This window comes from Oryzias latipes, chromosome 22, assembly GCF_053564925.1.
Source record: "Oryzias latipes strain Hd-rR chromosome 22, Olatipes_Hd-rR_3.1".
Classification (NCBI taxonomy): domain Eukaryota; kingdom Metazoa; phylum Chordata; class Actinopteri; order Beloniformes; family Adrianichthyidae; genus Oryzias; species Oryzias latipes.
Genome location: NC_136258.1, coordinates 23,765,001 through 23,784,715, shown reverse-complemented (window position 1 = coordinate 23,784,715; position 19,715 = coordinate 23,765,001). Strand labels below are relative to the sequence as shown.

At 36.0% G+C, this 19,715-nt stretch overlaps 3 protein-coding genes and 1 long non-coding RNA gene across 8 annotated transcripts in view; 2 read left to right on the top strand and 2 right to left on the bottom strand.

Annotated features, from left to right (window-relative positions):
• Positions 1-669: 669 nt before the first annotated feature.
• On the bottom strand, positions 670-6,027 carry pole2 (polymerase (DNA directed), epsilon 2). Its single transcript, XM_004082192.5, has 19 exons — positions 5,869-6,027; positions 5,596-5,696; positions 5,270-5,345; positions 4,979-5,056; positions 4,775-4,868; positions 4,620-4,694; positions 4,431-4,514; positions 4,266-4,322; positions 4,126-4,174; positions 3,975-4,047; positions 2,996-3,168; positions 2,833-2,922; positions 1,918-1,972; positions 1,785-1,844; positions 1,619-1,696; positions 1,414-1,522; positions 1,093-1,269; positions 912-979; positions 670-825 (listed from the first exon to the last, which is right to left on the bottom strand). The coding sequence occupies exons 1-19, from the start codon at positions 5,937-5,939 to the stop codon at positions 807-809; spliced, it is 1,587 nt and encodes a 528-aa protein (XP_004082240.1). The 5' UTR covers positions 5,940-6,027; the 3' UTR covers positions 670-806.
• Positions 6,028-6,655: 628 nt separating this feature from the next.
• LOC101174144 (kelch domain-containing protein 1) lies at positions 6,656-12,188 on the top strand. Of its 4 annotated transcripts, none has more exons than XM_011490211.4 (14): positions 6,693-6,844; positions 7,079-7,187; positions 7,561-7,631; positions 7,763-7,880; positions 8,083-8,195; positions 8,335-8,422; positions 8,574-8,657; positions 8,799-8,879; positions 8,976-9,034; positions 9,113-9,222; positions 9,314-9,386; positions 9,458-9,542; positions 10,532-10,584; positions 10,823-12,188. In XM_011490211.4, exons 2-14 carry the CDS (start codon positions 7,080-7,082, stop codon positions 10,965-10,967), a joined length of 1,188 nt encoding a protein of 395 aa, XP_011488513.1. In that variant the 5' UTR covers positions 6,693-6,844; position 7,079; the 3' UTR covers positions 10,968-12,188. The 4 variants fall into 4 exon arrangements, with proteins under 4 accessions (XP_078796598.1, XP_011488513.1, XP_004082241.2 ...); XM_004082193.5 differs by having other exon boundaries at positions 6,694-6,765; XM_078940472.1 differs by lacking the exon at positions 7,561-7,631 and having other exon boundaries at positions 6,656-6,765.
• Positions 12,189-12,764: 576 nt separating this feature from the next.
• On the bottom strand, positions 12,765-15,330 carry LOC101174385 (uncharacterized). Its single transcript, XM_004082194.5, has 3 exons — positions 14,589-15,330; positions 14,428-14,483; positions 12,765-14,197 (listed from the first exon to the last, which is right to left on the bottom strand). The coding sequence occupies exons 1-3, from the start codon at positions 15,045-15,047 to the stop codon at positions 14,095-14,097; spliced, it is 618 nt and encodes a 205-aa protein (XP_004082242.1). The 5' UTR covers positions 15,048-15,330; the 3' UTR covers positions 12,765-14,094.
• The window catches only part of LOC105356900 (uncharacterized), a 15,415-nt gene continuing 10,593 nt past the window's right edge, over positions 14,894-19,715 (top strand). Inside the window, exons 1-4 of one of the 2 annotated variants that reach the window (XR_002872677.2) lie at positions 14,894-15,010; positions 15,645-15,773; positions 15,866-15,935; positions 16,436-16,538. This is a non-coding gene — a long non-coding RNA (uncharacterized LOC105356900). Of the gene's footprint in view, positions 15,011-15,644; positions 15,774-15,865; positions 15,950-16,435; positions 16,539-19,715 lie in introns of both variants that reach the window. The other variant, XR_013653075.1, reaches the window with a different exon arrangement.

Below are 19,715 nucleotides of genomic sequence, written 5' to 3'. Positions count from 1 at the left end.
GCAAATAATTTCAAAATAAAACCATTTCTAATTCTTCCAATTCTTCTTCGTTCTAATTTTCCCAATAAAGCCGTTTCCCTGTAATAAAATGTCATCTTGTAATGGAAGGGCAGCTGTTTATCTGTCAAGTAAAATAAATAAATTAAAATATAATGTTAAAATAACCTGAGAAACTATTTAAGTTGTTACATATGTGAATCTCTAGAAAGTACTAGTAGTACCGATAGTAGTAAGGTAATGTTGCTATTGCAATAGTTCCTTTCTTTTTCTGTGCAAAAGGTTAATCATCTTTGTTTTTTTGCATAAAAATTTTGAAAATAAAAGTTAGCCCTTTTTTTTAAACTTGATTGTTAGCTAAACTGATCCTGAAAAGTAAAACAAATACAGAGTAGATTGCAAGCGTATTTAAAATTGGGCAATGTCAAAGTCTCAGAGAAAACATTTCCTGCAGGATAGCGATGAAACTTTAATTTCTTGTCGTATTTTTACACTGCTGATGTCAATAGAAATGTCAAACTATATTTTCCCTGTAAAGACTTTGCGCAAAATATATATATATTTTTAAATTAGTTTAAAATTTTAAGACAAACTTTTGTTTGGTTTTGCATTTTTAAGGCAGTTTGCACGAAGTATTCCTGACTATAATCTCTTCACATAAAGATCAGAATATTCACCAAAAGTAATAAAACTTTATTATTCATGACAGAACAAAGAAAAAAACATTAAAATCTTTTGATTACAAATCATCTAAAAGTATCTACAGAGTTATGCACACAACAGTAAGCCAGGTAAACTCTTCTTTTTCTTTAGAGTCCTTGGAGTTTACTGTAAAGACAAAGGAAATGTTTAGTGTAAACACTATAACAGTCAAAGAAAGCTTATGTAAATAGAAAAATATGACTGTGTCTCACCTGTCCTCTACAGTTTTGTTGGACGGGTAATACACCTTGAATGTGAAGCCGCTTTTAGGGAATGAGCCCTGCAGAAATAAACATTTGTTAGACATTTCAAATAACTAAAGGGTAATATAAGTACCTAGAAAAATGAGGAAAAATAAAACAAAAGACTATTGAGGATTCTTCAGTCTCATACCGGGTTGACACTGAGGCAGTCAGTGTTGGTGATGGTGAAGGGGTCGTACTTGTCTGCAAAGACAACGACATCAGGCACCGGGTAGACGCGCAGGGAGTAGTCATAGGCCCAGAACACAGGACTGACGTACAAAGGCAGCGGAGTCAAATGACCCTGAGACAGGATCGTCTTAACAAACTGTGAGAAAGAAAAGAGGAAGACATCATCGCCTGAAGCAACATCATAAATGTACAACATATATATTTAGATAATTAAAAAAAATAAACTGATAGCCGAATGTACCAGAGGGACAAAAGCTTACAGAGATGACATGAAACGTACATGGTTTGGGATGTCAAGGTTACTGTTGGGTAACCTGATGCAATTCCTGCACATCTTGTTAACAAGATCCTCTCTGATCACTAGGATCTCCTGGCTGCAGTACTGGATCCTGGTCAGAACAAAAGTCCGTTTTTATCATAGTTTAACATGACAAACTCATTTTATGTAGACAGTTAACATCTATGAGTGGAACTGTATGTTTTACCTGCATGGGTTGGTGGTAAAAACTGAGAATGGCACTCTCTCACTGAACTCCTCTGTGATGTTTTGTACCAGGGGGGGCCTAAAATATATTTACAAGAGATGTTTGTCCAGAACTCGGATCAAAATGTCAGCTTCCTCAGTTCTAAAAAATGATTCTGAAGATTCACCTCGGCAGGATGTTTGCTGGACCGGGGTCCTCAGGACCCGGAACGAACACGAAGCGACTACTGCAGGGTTTAGATGAGTCGGCGTTTAAACTGGAACGCAGAGTATGACTCAGAGAAAAGGGTCAAATCCTACCTGCTGTGAATGCTGGGATATGTACAGATCATGTCAGCCAGGGCTTTCAGGGATTCTAATAGAAAAACAAAAGACAAATATTATTGATTGACGTCTGCACAAATTTTTACAATGTTCATTCATTCAAAATGTTCGTTTTCATTTATTTTATCCATGTTTAGAACCAATCCCCCCTTTGTGGTGCATCTATTTTATTTTTGTATTTTAACAAATTCACTCTTTAATATTTAGATGCCTATGGTAATATTTGACCTTACTGTTTTGAAAGGTCATAAGTGAAAATTATGAATAAGCTTTACTGATACACTTATTTGATTATATTAGTTTAAGATTGAAAGTGAGCTTTTTTTTCTATTAATAGCTCATATTCACAGAACTGCTTTTGTTTTTCAGTTCCTTAATTCCCCTTTCTTCAAGCAAAATTTTACAGTTTAGTGTTCCTTTGCACTGCAAAAATCCACCTTTGAAATAATAAAATATATATGTTTATTGTAACATGCAATTACGGCATAACTATTCAAACCGACAAAACTTGGTTGACTTGCAATGGCATCAAAATACATGTTCAATCGTTTTTCATCTTTAGAATCGAACTTTTATTAATCCCGTTTAAGGGAAATGTAAGAGACAACATAGCTGTAAAAAGAATAAATAAATAAATAAAAACAGCAGATTAGTACCGGTAACCATAAAAAATAAATTACACAATCAAAAATAAGTCCTTAGTTTCACATCTGGCCCCTATGAAGCATAAAAATATGGTACTACAAGTATGTTTACGAGCAGCCAGCATCACTAAATTGTTAAAGCACTAAATGCGGGACAGAAACAAGGCAAAGGAAAATAACAGAACCCCATTTAAAAGGGAGAAAAAGCTCTCATTCTTTACCAAGCATGCAGCCAAAAGAGGCTCACCTTTCAGCGATCTATTCTGTGTTTTTCCATATGGGGCCGAAGAGAAGTTTCCACACAAAATGAAGCAGGTAGGAGGCATTGCAGCATATCCTAAACAGAGAAAAACAATAACAACGTGAAGCCCATGAAGAATAGAATATTGTTCTGTGAAATTCTGCTTTACCTGAAAACATGATGTTGAGCTTTTCCATCACTTCTACGCTGTCCAGCCAGACGTCAGAGACGATCACAAACATGGCATCTTCGTTCTCTTCCTCCAGCTGCTTGAGCTTGGAGGAAGCCTTGACGGACGTGGACGATGGACCGCCAAAGAAGTTTATGTTGCCGTAGTACGACCTGGAGTTTATGCAGACAGTATATTATGGTATGGGAGAAACAAATCCCCCTGCACCAACTGTGCTTTCATAAAAACCATCCTTTAAATTATTTCTAACATTTAGAACTGGATTCTTTCTAATTTCAAACTATTTTGAAAAAGCAATAAAAATGTAAATGTAGCTCCTCTTAACGGTCTGCTTGACTTGTCTTGATTGTGCTTCTATAGTTTCCTTCATTACCTGCACATTTATTAAAAGTTGCTGGCCGCCCTAACAGCAGTCGTCCCTCACTTAACTACAGGTCACTTTTAATGCTTTTGTCTTTGTATTGATTTTTTTTTTGCGGTGCATTGCTTTCTATGTCCTGATTGGCTGTAGAACATCATCAAATCTGATTTGATTGATTGATTAATTAATTAATTTCAATAAAAAAAAGACTGAATAAAGACACATAAAAAACATTTCAGATATAAAGAATAAATTGATTAGAAAATGTTTGTCTCTTTGTCTTTGTGCTGCGTCTCCTGTACAGAAAGTCTTCAGTTCGTCAGAGTTACATAAATCCTAATCAGATATTTGGGGTCATTCTATATAATATTGGACTTCATTTTCTATGAAGGTTTAAACTCAGAGTTTAAACAAGAAAGAAAAGCGTCAAAATGTTCATGTCTGTCTGAGAAAAGTGCACAAAAGTGTGTTGTGAGACATTTTATAGCCTTAAAATATTTAAATTGACTGGGTTTAGTTTAGTTTGTCTATCATTAGAAAGTAACTCCCGTGATAAACGTGGAATTACTGAACAGAAATTCGAGTCCGCAGGTTTACCTGGTCGCCGATGACGGCTCTGTTGGGGGGAAACCAAAGCCATTGACATGAAGAACAGAATCCTCGTACCACCCTGCAGAACAAACAGGAACCCTTTTATTTTAGCTCCACACCTTTCCAAAGCTGTGGAGTTAAACAGAATTAGTCTTACCTTCTGCCAAAACAAAGCAGGACTCTGTATAGAGGCCATTATGGAACTGGTAAAAAAAATAGTGCTCAGGAAAATGTTTCTTTGCAATTGTAATAAACTTTTTTTTTTAGTGGCAAACCCTAAAGTCTTTCAAAGGATATTGCCTTGGACAAATCCAGCTGTACGGTTCCACTTGGATCTTCGAGGTAAAATTTACCCTTTAAACATAAAAACAAATTGGGCCAAAAAAAAAAAAAAGGTTCATCTTAAATAAATCTCATCTTGTTAGCGATTGAAAAAATCAGTTCAAAAGTTTCTTATCTAACCTCTTTAAGTTGTGTGATCATCCCGAGTACGATCACCTCCCCAAGCTTAGATGTGCTCCCGAGCAACGCTTCAATTGTCTTGAGCTACACAAACAAGAAAAGAGGTACATTAGTAGCCACACAAATGGTTTCAACTCTTAAACAAAATAATACTTTGGTCATTTTTAGATTGGTATACGTTTCCTTTACCTGAAATTTATTTTGACCCTCTTCAACAGCAGCTCCAATTGCTGGTGGGGTGAAGAGCTCATGACGGTGTGTGCGCTTAAAAAACGAAAACAAATAAATGTGAGCATGAGCATACCTGCAGAACAGAACAGCGTAATCCAGTTATTGTGACGTACCTGCTGTAAGATTGTATAGCGCTCCCTGAAAAGTTCCGCTTTGTCTTTGGCAGAACCACACAGACTGGGAGCTGGATGACCGGTCATATTGATGCTGCAAGAAAAAGGAAATACAAGTGTAGCAAAACACAAAAATGTGGCAACACCAAAACACTCAAATCAGACTCCTGTAAATAGAAAGAAGAAGAAAAAAGAAAAGCTCACGGTAGAAATTTCTTTCTCTCCACGCTGTAAATGTATCTGGGCACGTCAAAGGCTCCAATGATGTTAAAAATATTGTCACTGCAAAAGAATTCAAATTAATATTATTTAATGACCACAAACTGTAGCAAACATTTTATTTAGTTTAATTTATCACAAAAACAAAGCACAGTTTTGCAGCAGTTCACATTACAGTGACACAGACAGAATATCTCGTAACAACAAGAACAATAAAGAAATAAATTTAAGAAAAACGTTTTATATTTTCTGTTCTAATTGATAAACGTTTCTTACATGGTTTCATCACATGACTGGGTGCAGTCCTGTACAGCACTTTCTACCACAGCCAGCTCGATCATATTCGAGGACACTGTTGGTAATAAAAAACAAACACATAAATCAGCTGAAGCTACTTGGAAGTGAAGAGTGTCAAGATGTTTCCAGAAGAGAAGACATTAAGTCTAGATGCCAAAACACAACTTCTAGGCATTGTCAGCTGGATAATCTTCAGCACTAAATGTGTGATGAAGATCTTCCAGATTGAACACATGATCCATTTTTCCTCATCGGTACACCAAAAATACACAGAGACTTGCAGAAAGTGACTGAAGTACACTTACACGGCTGCTTCTCCACCGAATCCAGCACCTTCTCAATGACATCCTCAAGTTCAGAGACATTGACTGATTCCAGGACTTCAGCAAGATACCGACTGGCTTCACTGGAGAGGAGAGAAAAACTAAAAATCCTATACAACAACACAACCTCATAAAAACACATAATAAACCTAAAGAAGAAAATGAACAAAAGTACAATGAGGTTCTGTAGTCGATACTACTATAAATAATAGAAAAATCAAAGGTTCACATTTATTACACAAAAGGCAAGCTTACGGTCGAAGTATAAGTCCCCTCATCTTGAAACCAGCCGTCACTTTAGCCTTTATTTTTCGAGGTAAATCCATGTTTGTGTTTGTTGCAGCGGCTCAAGATTTGGCGCTAAAAGGCAACTTCCGTGTTTTTCGTCACTTCCGCCAATGAGGGATTTCTTCTTTTTTCCTTTGTATTGTTTTTTTTGCTTCTCCTCCATTTTTCAGCCAATTACAATTTTATTCAAGGGGTTCACTTTTATGAAAAAGTTTAAAAATATAATAGCAAGTCCTCGAATTGCCTTTTTTAAATTTTTGCTTTGTTCAAATGTTTTCCAAAAGAATGTTACCATGAAAGATCAAACGGAAGCTTAATATTATAAAATTACGTTACACTTTGAAATAACAAAAATAAAAATGTTAACTTTTTTTCTTGAGAGCACTGTATTTAATTATTTGCAGTTGTTGAAACTAGAGAGAAAAAAACAGGAACGCTAAGTAACAAAAAATACTCTGTTAATATTATAAACAAATACATGTGGTAATGATATGTACTGTACAATATAAAAACGTTTATTATTTAGCTTAATACGATAATGACTACTAAATGGCAACAGGCTGCCCATTAATTTGAAAGACCAACACCGGAAATGCAGTTAATGCGAAAATAGCGGGGGGTTTTATCGGTGTTTTACACTCATAGTGTTTTTTTTTTTTTTTTTTTTTTTTTTTTGACAGCTAACCACAAATAATAAACATAAAAAAATATTTCATGTTTGTATAAGTATGTAACCTATAACATACATGATGGTTTTACAGGCATTTGTCTTATTGGTTTAAAATCTAGACCGGAAGTTGCTGCTTGGTGGTCTCCCGCACTCGCTGTGTTTACACAGCTGATGGCACCGACAAGGATGAACTTGTGTGTTTTGTGTTAAGTGAGCAGTTTTGACAGCATGACAATAGAATTACGAAGCTTGGAGCTGCACTATAGACTGAGAGTATGTCTTAGATGAATTGATTTTTAAAGCTATTTTCTCCAGTGCCTAGATAGCTTGTAGTTTAGCCCACTTCACCTTGCCATAACATTAACAGAGTTAGCTAAAATTGAACTGTTCGATATGGATATTAAAGCCGTTTTTTCGGGTTTCTTCTCGCTTATGTTGTTGTTGTTTTTTTTTTTTATTAATTTCTGTTTAAAAGACGAACTCTCGCTTCCTGCCTTTTATTGACAGCATGGATCCCACACTGGACGGGGGGCTTTCGCAGCTGGTGGCCCGGGAAAGGAGCGGACACTCGGCCGTGGTGGTGAATAACCTGCTGCATGTGTGGGGAGGCTACATGGTAAGAAAAATACAAAAAACAAAAACATGCAACCAAACGAGTTATGTTTGAAAAAATGAGCTGTGTGTTCTTAGTGAAGTACTTCACATAAACAAAAATGCTGGTCCTTGATAAGCACTGTCTTACATCAAAATATAGGAATACCCGAGAGGTTTTAAGAGAAGCGTTTCCATGGTTACAATAGCCTCACAGTTGTTCAGCAGTGTTGAAAATAAATTAGTCGAAACACCAAATTTATTACTTGTTAATGTGTCGTTATCATAGAAATTAGGTTTACGAGGCTTTTTACTGTAAATGTTTTCGCTGATGTGAATTATGAATTGCATTTTAAAATGCATTTCTTTATTTTTTGTTTTTATTTTTGAAACTGCAGTCAGTTAGCGATGAGGAAATTTTTCTTCCGGGTGGTGAGATCTGGGTGTATGATCTAGAAGGAGGCACATGGTAAGAAGCTGTCTTAGAAGTTTTACTTTTTTTTCCCTCAGAGCTGTTTTCTGTCCTCACATTTGTTCATTAAAAATATAATGTGACAGATATGAATGCAGTTTATTTAGATGTTTTTTTGTTTTTTTAAGGCAGGTGTTTCACATGACAGGTGAAGTCCCTCCTTCCATGTCTGGGTCATGCAGCTGCTTCCTCAATGATCACCTGTACATATTTGGAGGTTGTGATGACAACGGACAGACAAATCAGGTGTTTTGACTTTATTTTTCTTCCCAAGTTATAAAAATCTTGATCACAGTTGTCTGTGTCCAGTAAGTTTAGGTTTCTTTTAAAAAAAAATGGCTTTTTCAAATTCTGCTTTGCTAGAATTATGAAACCGGGGAAAAAAGCTAAAGAGTTGCTGTGTGGTTAAATGTTTACTCAACTGATGTCGTTTTTTTGGTTTGGACAGATGTACTGTGTCGACCTGACAGACGGTAAATATGAGTGGAGAAAAATGGCACCGAAGTCCGGTTCAGCCCCATCACCACGAGACAAACTATCCTGCTGGCTTTACAATGACAGGTAAAACTTAAAAAAAGTTTTTTTTCCCCCCACAAGCATCCAGTAGATTTCCAGCTTGTCATTTCTAAACTGATCTTGGTTGTTTGAATTTTTAGGGTTTTGATTTAAAGTTCAAATTATGCTGCTCCATGTTTTCTAGGCTCATTTATTTTGGAGGATATGGGCGCAAACTTCTCACTGATATTAACAGCAGAAGCAGAAACTTTATTGCGGATGAAGCATCGTGGGTAAAGTCTTTTCCTTAATATAGTTTGTTTTTCACAAACCCATGTAGTCATGAAGCCGAGACATTAAACATATTTTTCAAAAGACACTTAAGACACTTCTGGAAAATGGTTGCAGTCAGTAGATTTCCTCCCTTTCTTAATGTCTTTTCAGGTGTCAGATGCCTTCTGGGGATGGAACAATGAAGTTCATGTGTTTGATCCCTCAGAAGTCAGTTGGAATGACCCACAAACCCACGCAAGTATAAGACTCTATAAGGGGAATGACAGTTATGCAGACGCTTTGTCGCACTTTTAATCTGATGTTAACATACCGTTAATAAAAGAGTCACACAAAAAATACAGAAAAGAAAATCTTTGCATCACGTTTTATCCAAAGGGCCGTGCTCCTGCTCCCAGGGCAGCGCACGCTGGTGCCACACTTGGATGTAAAGGATACATATGTGGGGGCAGAGTCAGGGTGAGACGCCATTGTGCTTTTTTTTTCATCAAGGTGTATGATGTTTTTCAGTTTTAAGGCAGCTGTGAAGTACTTGTTCTTTGTTTTCACGTGCAGGAAACCAGGACTAGTGATATTCATTGTTTGGATCTTGAATCATGGACATGGTCGGAAATGTAAGTAGACCCATGAGACGTATCTAATATAAATATATGATTTGTACTGCTTGTTGTGATTCTAAATATACTCTCCAGAGCCCCCCTGTCCACTTCTCCGGTTGGCAGATCCTGGCATACGCTCACAGCCGTGTCGGACACCACCATGTTCTTGTTTGGAGGTCTTAGTGTAGACTGCAAACCAATGAGTATGGGCAAAATATTCCTCCTGTCTTAAATATTAGGATTATTATAATTTCTTTACTGTTTTTGAGCTGAATTCTATTCTTTATAATATAGGTGATGGCTGGTTGTTTGACGTTGAAACAAAACAATGGACAGAGTTTGAGCATCCATTCCAAAATAAGCCAAGGTACAAATGTATTTTATGAATTGGAAAAATACAACTTTACTTTAAATTTTGAAATGTCTGTTTTCTTCTAGGCTGTGGCACTCAGCGTCTGTGGCCAAAGACGCAGATGTGGTTGTGTTTGGAGGAAGTTGTGACTACATCCTCCTGGTGGACTCTGTAAGTTAACCCTTAGAGCCCACAAGGTCAAACTTGTCTGCATTTTATTAACATCCCCCCCCAGTGTTATATATAAGTATATTTATTTTTAGTCCTTTATCTTTTTGGCTGCTTTTAATTGCCGCTACCCAAAATAAACAAACAATTTAAAAAATGTCAAATTAACCTTTTTCATTTCATTTCATTTCATTTATTTATTTGTTCCTTTCATGAAAATTGATGTTCAAATGTTTACATGTTTCTCTTACATATTGAACATTTTCATGATTAGATGATTCATGATTCATTTTCATGTTTAGTTAAAAAAAAAGCAACTCGAAATTCTGACACTTCATTTATGAAAATGAGACTAAAATAGTCTTTGTGAAGCAGGAACCAGACAGCCTACCTTATTGCAGGTTTGGATCTAAATACATGCTCTCCACTGCTGATTATGAGATGATGTTCAAACTTAATAGCCAGGAAAAACAGTGAACGGACATTTTTAAAGATTCAATTTCTTTTACTAGATTTGGCTTGGAGTTTTTAGTAAAACCAATAAGATAACTAATTGATAAGTGTTCACTTTTGAACCGTTCATTCTAATCTAATCAAAAACACGCAACACGTGTATTAGAACATTGTGTTTTAGGTCATGTTTTTATGTTTTTGCTGTCTTGTAACAACATTTTTCTTTTCTTTTTTTGTTATATTATTGTTTTTTGTATTAGTTTAAGCTTTGGAGTGCACAAGTTTATTTATTTATTGTATAATATTTCAAGCATAGTACTAAAAAATGAGGAGAAATGTAAAAATATCTGAAGAAAGAGAATTGATAAGATGTGAAATCCACTTGAAGTCTACTGGTTGTATGTATAACTTTACAAAAAAGTTATACATTAATATAAAATATCAAAAGTTATATATGAAGTTATTAGGAGTAAAACTGTAACAAACATCTACAATTTGATGCAGATCTTTAATTTTGTGATTATTTCAACTCTTTTCAGGGACACTGCAACGACGCCATCGTGTTCCAGACACAGCCCTATCCTCTATTCAGGTACTTTTGACAATTTAAATTATTAGAAAATAACAAATCAAAGTAAGTCACACATAGAAAATGATTAATTAATCAAATCCAGTTTAAATTAAAGAAATTTCTGGGCTGCTTGTATTTTGTTTATTTTTTTATAACATCTTGTTATTTGAAGTTTTCCTCTTTTTTTTCTCGCTAACATGACAAGCTCAATAGTTTCTGAAATGTTTAGTGATCTGAAAGAGCTTCTGTTTCCTATCAGGATTTGTCAAGATTACATCGCAAAACATGTGAGCCACTCGGAGAACCTGAGGCGTCAGCTGCCTCTTCTACCTCACAAGCTGCTGAAGTCGCTGCAGAAGAGGATTTCTTTCTACAGGTCTTTGAAGAAGCAGCATCTCAGTTAAACACAGAAGTTATTGTTAAAGAGCTTTTAAGTTACTCTTTTATGCCAAGGTTACAGTTTTAATTTGTAAAAAAAAAAAAGATTTATGTTATTTTACAGTTTTAAAAGATACTGCATTTTATTTTGTATATTCTAAAACACTTATGTCACTGGAACGGCTGTGACCATTAAAACAAGTTTTTTGTGATTGGTGTGATTGTGATAAACTGACTATCTGATGGACAAGTCAACACAAACAATTTTATTTTAAAGTACGCTTTTAATTTACATAATGAAAAATTAGTTTTTTTTCCACAAGTGCTTTTTTTTGGGGGGGGCCTTTAAGTGGCTCCAGACTTTTTCTCTCCTTAATGTGGGGAGTCGTGTCAGCAGAAATGGTCTTAAAATCACCGGACATCTTTCTGGTGCCACATTTCCCTGTGGCTGGACCGGCAAAAGAGCCGGAACTGGGAGGAAACCTTAAATAAACATTTACTTCTTACACTTTTGTAGTCGCCACATGTGATAATTTACAGGCAAGGACGTCCAGAAAGCTTAAAGAAGTCTCTGTTTCTTAAACTGCTGGTTGTAATCAGGCAGAGCCGGAGCGTCTCATTCACTCAGCAAGATACCAGTTCAAGTACAAAGTAATGGATGACTAGTGACTTGTCAAAGGGAGCTGAGCAGGAATGATCGGATGACATGACACCGATCCTGTGCAAAACAAACCAAGGAGGTCTTCATCAGTTAACACCTTTTAAAGTACAACATGTAGTCATGTTTCTCCTTCTATACAACAACAATTGCCCAGCTTCATGTTGTTAATTAGGATTTGAGGGTCTTAAAAAGTCTTTTTGAGGTTTGAATTCTCTTTTTATACTGAGTTGTATAAAGGTTATAACATTTTTGCTGCATTTCTTGTAATAGAAAATTGTTACTGTGCAGTATTTTGGGAAAATTAGGTAGGCTTGGAGATTCTTACAGGACCGCTTCTGTGTCAGCTCGGACGAGGAAAACGAAGATGTACACAGGTTTATTTGTCTGCAAGTGAATGCATATGAGCTTGTGCCCCCCCCCCCCTCTCTACGTCACTTCTACAATCTTTTTCCAACTGTATTTTTACGTCTGCTCCTGACTCACCGGGATTTGGATAAAGAAATACTCAGAAATGCAATTGTGAACTTAATTATTTTATACATGTCCTCCATCATCAGAAAAATAAAAACATGTTAAAAACACCAAATGCAAGATTTTCATTGAAATGGCTTTAAGCATCTAAAAAAACCTTTAAAATGTACTAGCACTTTAAGGTGATGAGTTCTTACATTTTAAAAGTCATGTTTGCAGTAAAAAAGAACATTGAGGTACATTTATTACCGGTATTTGTTTTTTCTAAACTTAAAAAAAAACTTGAAAAATGTTAAGAAAACTTAAAAAAATCAATATTCTTACCAGTAGAATCTTTTAGTGATAAGAGAAAAAATCATTTTCTATTTATGCAAGCAAAAACAGTCTTAAACGGTTGCATTGAAAACAAAATATGTAAAGTTTGAACAACATTTCGGAAATTGACTGTCTATTTTGGCTGTGATCTTAGAAGCATATTAAGAGATGAACATAAATGGTCTACATGTCGCTAAAGCTTTGTAGGCCTAATTTATTTGTTCTCATTTTTACCTTAACATCTAATCAGTACCAGCATAAATCCAGGCTTTAAGATATAACGTCCCAGCTAAGGGAACAGTAAATCAGCGTAAGCTGGGCTTGTTCGTGGCTAAGTTAGTCTTAGAAAACTTGAATCCATAAAGGAATCAAAGGCTTATCTATGGTTTATGCAACATTTCTTTATTGTAGCAGGTAAATAAAGAGGCGTCTGACAAAGTGTCACATTATTACAAAAATATTTTAAATATATAAAAAAACCTTAAGTCAAAGGTCATTCTCAAGAGTGTGCACCTAAGGTAAAACTCTTGAGGGTATCAATTATTGCTCATTGATTATGAGTCGTCTTCAAATTTATCTTTGCATGAAGTTGAAAAGCTTTCCTCATAATGAGCGATGGAGAAGTTTCATCCAGCTTCAACAAGTGGTTTAAAATGAGCAGAGAAATTTGTAAGAATACAGAGGTAAACACTTTTTGGGTCATTCCAGAATTGGAGGACATTTGACGTACCATCCACCATATTTCAAACAATCCACACACAAAACATTAAAACATGTAGCTTCTGATTAAATTTACTTGTCTTGAGACCAAATAGAAAAAATAAGAAAAAGAAATGCTTGAAAATAGTTTTAAAAATACCAAATAACTCTGAATTCCCCCTAAAATTTTCCTCCATGTCCGAAAATAAATCTTAAATAGAAAAAGTTATTTTTATTGTATTAATTGTTTCACAGCTGTCTCTTTAACTTTGGGAGAATCTGTTTTAATAAATACAATATTTAAAAAAATAATAATTACCAACGGATCGTGTATCCCACAACATGCATGCAACTCTGCTGCCATGACCTTTTGATCATGGCAGAATAAGAATGTAGCAGAGTCACATAATATGCTGGACATGACATCATCAAACAGTTTTCCAAAAGAATGGGTAGAGAAAAGGCATAATCTCTTTTCTATTTGCCATATTTTTACAACATGAATGTCTCACCCTTCCCCCATGCAACCCTGTTACACATCATTTCTTCAGAATAAAACAATTCCTAAATTATTTTCTTATGAACATAAGTTTGTCCTCTTGGTCATCGGTAACAGCTAGATAAACAAGTAGCTTCTACTCCTGAGCTAATATTAGTACAGATTTGCAACCCTGTTATACCTGCAAAAATTGGTAACAGGGTTGCACCAAGTTACGTAACCCTTAAATGTAATAAAAATTGCACAACTGATCTTTAAGCTGAGCAAATATAGCCTGTGATAGTTTATTATTGCTGAATATATACAGCAGAGAATCAGAATGGAAGTCCAAATGTCCCCCAATTGTGGAATGACCCTTATACCATAACATTTGCATGTCAACAATGTCTATGAGAAACTGTTCAACTGATCCTCCAAGTAAAATAAAGGTTAAATAAAAATGTTCAAACTATATCTCCAATAAACACAGAAAAGAAACAATAAGTTGCTTTATTTCTAGAGAGAATGATCAACTGAACTCTCTCTCAATAGTGTCCATCAGCTCTTCTTCTGATCCATCATACAGCACAGCTGGCATTGGCTGAGAAGAATGATGGCAGCTGTTCAGAGCCCTGTGGAGAGCAGAAAAGCAAATAATAAACAGAAAATCAATATTGCAGTGGTGATAGGTTTATTTATGTATTTAAAGCAGCTGTCCTTGTGGCTCGCTTGTTCCTCAGCTCTTGTCTGACAAATCTCATGACACTGACAATAATTCTCCCTCTGAGGATAATTCTATCTATGTTGCCTCTTTATTCCACTGAGCTCCTAAATCAATTATTGATCACATTTGTCTACTTACAGTTGTCTTTCTGATGTGGAAACAACTTCAAACAAGCCTTCCTTTTGCAAGACGTTCTGCGAGGAAAACATTGAGAGCATTTTAAATGTATGGCGTCTTCTTTGCTGTTTTACCTAATATAATAGCATTATTTGGAATTAAATAATCAAATAATTTCTTACATCATGCAGAGTGGAGTCTTTGTTTACATCCTTTGACACACTGTGTGAGACACGTGGCGCAGCTCTTCCGGCCGCTCGAGGCTGAGAAGCGGAGCTGATATCTTCTCCAGTGTCCTCCTGACCAAAGTGACAAAGTCCATATGTTTTGGATCTGATGAAAGACTTCTTAGGACTAGTTTTCTTGTCAAAAATCCCTTCTCGAATGTCGTCCTCCGCCAGGACAGTGCTCAACTCTTCATCATCCTCCGCGGAAAAGTCCTCCAAGTCGTGCCCTTCGCTGCGCCGTTGCGCACAGCTCTGAGTCTGATCCTTATTGCGCAAAACGTTCAGAATCTTTCGGGACGGCAGTGGACTCCTGTCCGTCTTGGCGTAGGAGATTCCGGCCTCCGTTTTGGTCACCTTCACCTCGGTTTCAGACGCAGGTGCGACTTTTTTCCCTCTGCTCGTCCCTGCGCCCATGTCCGTCCGCGCGTCCCGCTGCTCTGGAAACCTACAGACTTATTTCTAACATTCCGCCCTCAACGTTTGAAGTTAAAAAGTAACCCAGGGCGCTTCTGGGTCTTTAGTTTAAGATTACGTTTTTATTGGAATCTAATTCCCTTAAAAATTCTTCCACTCTGACCTGCAGACACACGGCTGAAACCATCCCCGCTTGTCCACAGTAGTGAGCGCGCAGTCAAAACTTTACTAACTTCCATCAAGAGGAGAAACTGTGCGTCCCTTACATAACGCAGCTTGGCTCAGGACCCCAGGGAGACAACCCCGCCTTCTTATGGGGTGAAACACTCTCCCTTTGTGTTTCTATTACGCTTAATAAGAACAACTGCAAGAGGTCGTGCCTTTATCTCTATTTTGCATGAAAAATCCTAGAATATTTCATCAAATAAAAGAAAAATATATCTGAGCCACGTCCCGCAATTTATTTAAATCAGAAGTGTCCCAGAGATATTTCATTTTATTTATCCAAATCAAAATATTGTCCCAATCCATGTATTTTTCATTCTATAAGTAGGTAATATAAAGGGTGGGCACGACTAATGCTTGTGGGCCCCTCAGGTGATGGATTAAGACACAAATGTTGGGCCACAGGACTGAGGGCATTCCTTTCCAACAGCTTGAGCTTCCCGGAGAGTCCACCGAAGGCTTTTGTTTGATCCACTTGCACATCCAGAAAGGAGCAGCAGGGTAACCTTAAGTCCAATACAGTTCTAGCAGGCTTCAGTTGTGTGCAGTCCTTCAATAAATGTCTGTTTTCTCTGCTTTTGTGTGCCAAACAGCTGTTCAACCTGCTCTCTATGGAGGATGACCAAGTCAGAAACACCTGTCATTTGAAGCAACTTCCAAACTGTGAGAAAAAGTCTGTAGGTCCCAGATGTCCCACTGCAGACATTCCTGTTTTACTGTTTGATTTCATGTTTCAAAAAGTCTGTGTAAACACAGAGACTGAAAAATGTATAACATCATATTTATGCTGAAACACCTTAAATTATTGTACATTTATAGAAACTCTTTGACCATGCTAATTATTTCAGTAAAAATGATACTTCCAAAGCTTTCCCTGATTGCTTCAGGGAAACGATTCAAAGACATAACCTTATATGGTAAGGAGTTTCGGGAAAGTTTAAAGCTGAGGTCATCCCTTAAGTTCGCCCAACTCTTTAAGCGTCTACTGGAAATCCTCAACTCCCAGGAAAATGTCATTAAAATCTACACAAACTAAAATAAAAATCGTCTCTTCACGGATTAAATCAAATATGCTTGATTATTTTGCAGGTCAGCATCCTAAAGAGCTCATGTTGGTGTTGCGTTTAGCTCAAACTTCTTTTTCTCCCTCTGTATCGTGAAAGTGATCAGGCAGCCACATCTGGAGAAAACTTCAGCAGCTCCAAGGAGAAGGGGGAGGACCCGGCATTAGATGGAAGCCACTGCCCAGCTCGCTGCATAACTGTGGTTAGTCTGACTGCTCCCAGATTTAGGAACACACGATTGAGAGAGAAGCTAAAAAAGGATGAGTTAGGTCCTCATGAGAGGCTGAATTTTACTTTGCGGCGTATTATGTCCCTCAGATCATCTGATTAGCCATATTTTAGGTTGTTACAGAGTGAAAACAGCGGAAATGACTTTTGTTCCAACAGCACATATGAAGAATCCTAATAAAAACAACTCAGCAGCTCTTCGTTCTGTGTTAAAAAGGAAAAAGAAGTTGAAAAAAGTTGAAACTCTTCTCCAGAGAGTCGTTAAGCAGCCAGATGCTCACTGATACACATTCCAGTGGAGCTGCCAGGGCCTCATTCCCCACCAGGTACACAAACATGACATTGTCAAAACGATCCACACAAACACACTTACAAACAGGTTTGAACAGGCCCTTCTTGTTTTCAACCACTTTAACTTAAAAAAAAAAAGAAGTTTTTTTTTCACGTCCTAAAAACAGAAGACACATTTTTAAAGCTGAAAATGTGTTTTGGTCTGGAACACACCTATTCTATACATCAAAAAGTTACAGATATAATAAAACATAATGCAATGCATTTATGATACAATAGTACTTTGAATGGAATAACATGAAGAAAATCCTCAATGATTAAAAATGTTACACAATTAAAGGAAAAATATACCAACTAAAGCATTTTTGAAAAGTATAAATGAGGAGCCTAATGGGACAATTTATGGACAATCATAAAATCTTGATATTGTTTTGGTATTTTGATCCTTAATTTGTCATTTTTCTTTAATTTTTTTGTTAGCATCATCACCTTTATTTATAAAGCACTAACACGATTTAAAAATGGAGCAAATTGTTGTACTTTAAACACTAAGCAAAATTAAATTTGGAAAGGATTTAATTCAAGTTATCAAAGCAAAGATAATACTAAAGACGACAAACAGCAGAGATATCCATGTAAATCTCTGCTGTTAAAAATCGATAGAAAAGATGATTGTGTATTGTTCAGAGGTTCAGAGCACAGATATAAAAGACTTGTTCCTCCCTGAACCTCAAGGAGAAAGTGATCAGCTGACCTTATGTTTACCAAAATAGTTATATGTTTAATATGTATGTCATCTCAAATAGACTGAGGGTGATTGACTAAAATGAAAACAGCTGTGAATCATGACAAACCAGAAAATGCTAACTGACAAAAACTAAAACAAAGTTCTGAATCCTAAAAATGTATGCATAAAATATTGATAGTTTATGTATTCATAAAATGTTGTTTATTTATATTTATTGTAAGGAAGATTAAAGGTGGGAATTAATTTGATTTTGCTGCTATCCACTTCTTTTTTTTAACACATCAAATCAAATTAAATTGAATCAGCTGTGGATCAAACAAATTCAAATGTTTGACACACGTCTCAACTTTTATTTTCACATCACAGTCCAGTCAAGAGCAAAAACTGCAGCTGATAATACAAGGTATACATTTAAAGATTCTTTCTGGCAGATTAGTGACACTACTAACATATTACTCTGATTGTTGTCCTTCCTTACTCACATTACATCAAAGGCTTATTTTAACCAGTAGATGGAGCTGTCATTCAACAAAAACATGTCTCGCATTTATGTCTTTAGTTTTTCTATTCACAAAGATGATCTCCACACAGAGAAATGTTTATACCCGCAGCATCTCCCTCATTTTCAGGGTTACTTTTCATGGATTTTTTGTAATTTTATTAAAGAATAATAGAAGTAAAAGTGCTGATATGGACTGAACAACACGTATAGAGTGTGTATGGCCTTTAAAATGTGGAATAAACTTTATACTTACAGAAAAAGGCAATAATGATTTATAAAGAAGTTGTTTAAAGACTCTGAGGATGATGGAGGGATTGTTTGTATTTGCAGTACAAGTTTAGGAAAATCTTTCCAGCACTAGAAAAAAAATATGATCGACATTTTCGTCATAGCAGATAATATAATTTCTTACAAGGATTGTAGTTACCATTTTTCTCTATCAGAAGGCCATGTAATCAATAGAAAATAATTATTTCCTCTCTCTGGCACTCAAGGCGCTCAATATCAACATCTGCTTACTTCCTAATTACCCACCAGGTAAGAGGCTTCATTTGAGCAGAATCTCACAGCAATCAATCCCTTCTTTATGCCCAGCTTGTTTGTTGTGCGTCAAATTAAAGGACTCTGGTTTGTTTGATGTAATTTTGCCTGATTAACCTTTCCTAGCTCAAAGTTTTCTGAACCTTTTGACATTCTATAAAACATGATCCTGGTTAAATATAGAAAGAGAATAAAAGGAACCCAGGTCTCCTTGATTGATTGGTACCCACTTAGTGGCCCTGTGGTAGAGTGTTTGCATGTCGACTGGAAGGTTGAAAGTTCAAATTCAAAAATGGGACCCAATGCCTCCCTGTTGGACACTCTGCATGAAGGGGTTGGATTCAGGTCTGCACAGAACATTTTTAGCTCAAAATGGTTGAAATGATTAAGTCCTTTATTTATTAGAGGAATAACAATAGAGCTTTAATTGGTCCCACTCTGAAGTAATTGATTTGATGCAATAGCTCAAAAAATACTGATAATAATAAAAACAACAGATAATACATAACACTAAAAAAGAATAAATACAACACAATGAAATGTCCAGTGTCTATGGAGCGTTTAAAGTTTTAGTTTAATAAAAAGGACAAAATCTGCTGCCTCTTCAAATGCTCAATGTTGTAATGAGGAAGCTGTGTTATAATAGTGAGCCTTTTCTCATAAGTAAATGGCTGAAGCTCCATAGGTGCAAACATGATGCTGCGGTCACAGATAGATCCACATCCTCTATAAGAAAAGCTCACATCGAACGTTCCTCAGTAAAAAGATGTTTGTTCTTCTGTCCTTTACTGATAACACTTCTATGAAACAAAACTACTGAGTTCTTGCTGAAAATGATTTATCATTGAATTCTTGTTTTATTTAACTAGTAAAAAAAAAGGTTTAATTAAAAATGATTAAAAAAGTAATTTGTCTGTGAATGCAGGAGTTTCTGCACAGCAACAGCCTTTTTGCAGGAACTCAGACAGACCAGCTGAGAGACCAGCTCCTCTCTTTCATTTTCTGTCAAAACAAGGAAGAATATCAACTTTGAACAGATTCATTCCCCTGATATTTCCATTTCAAACACA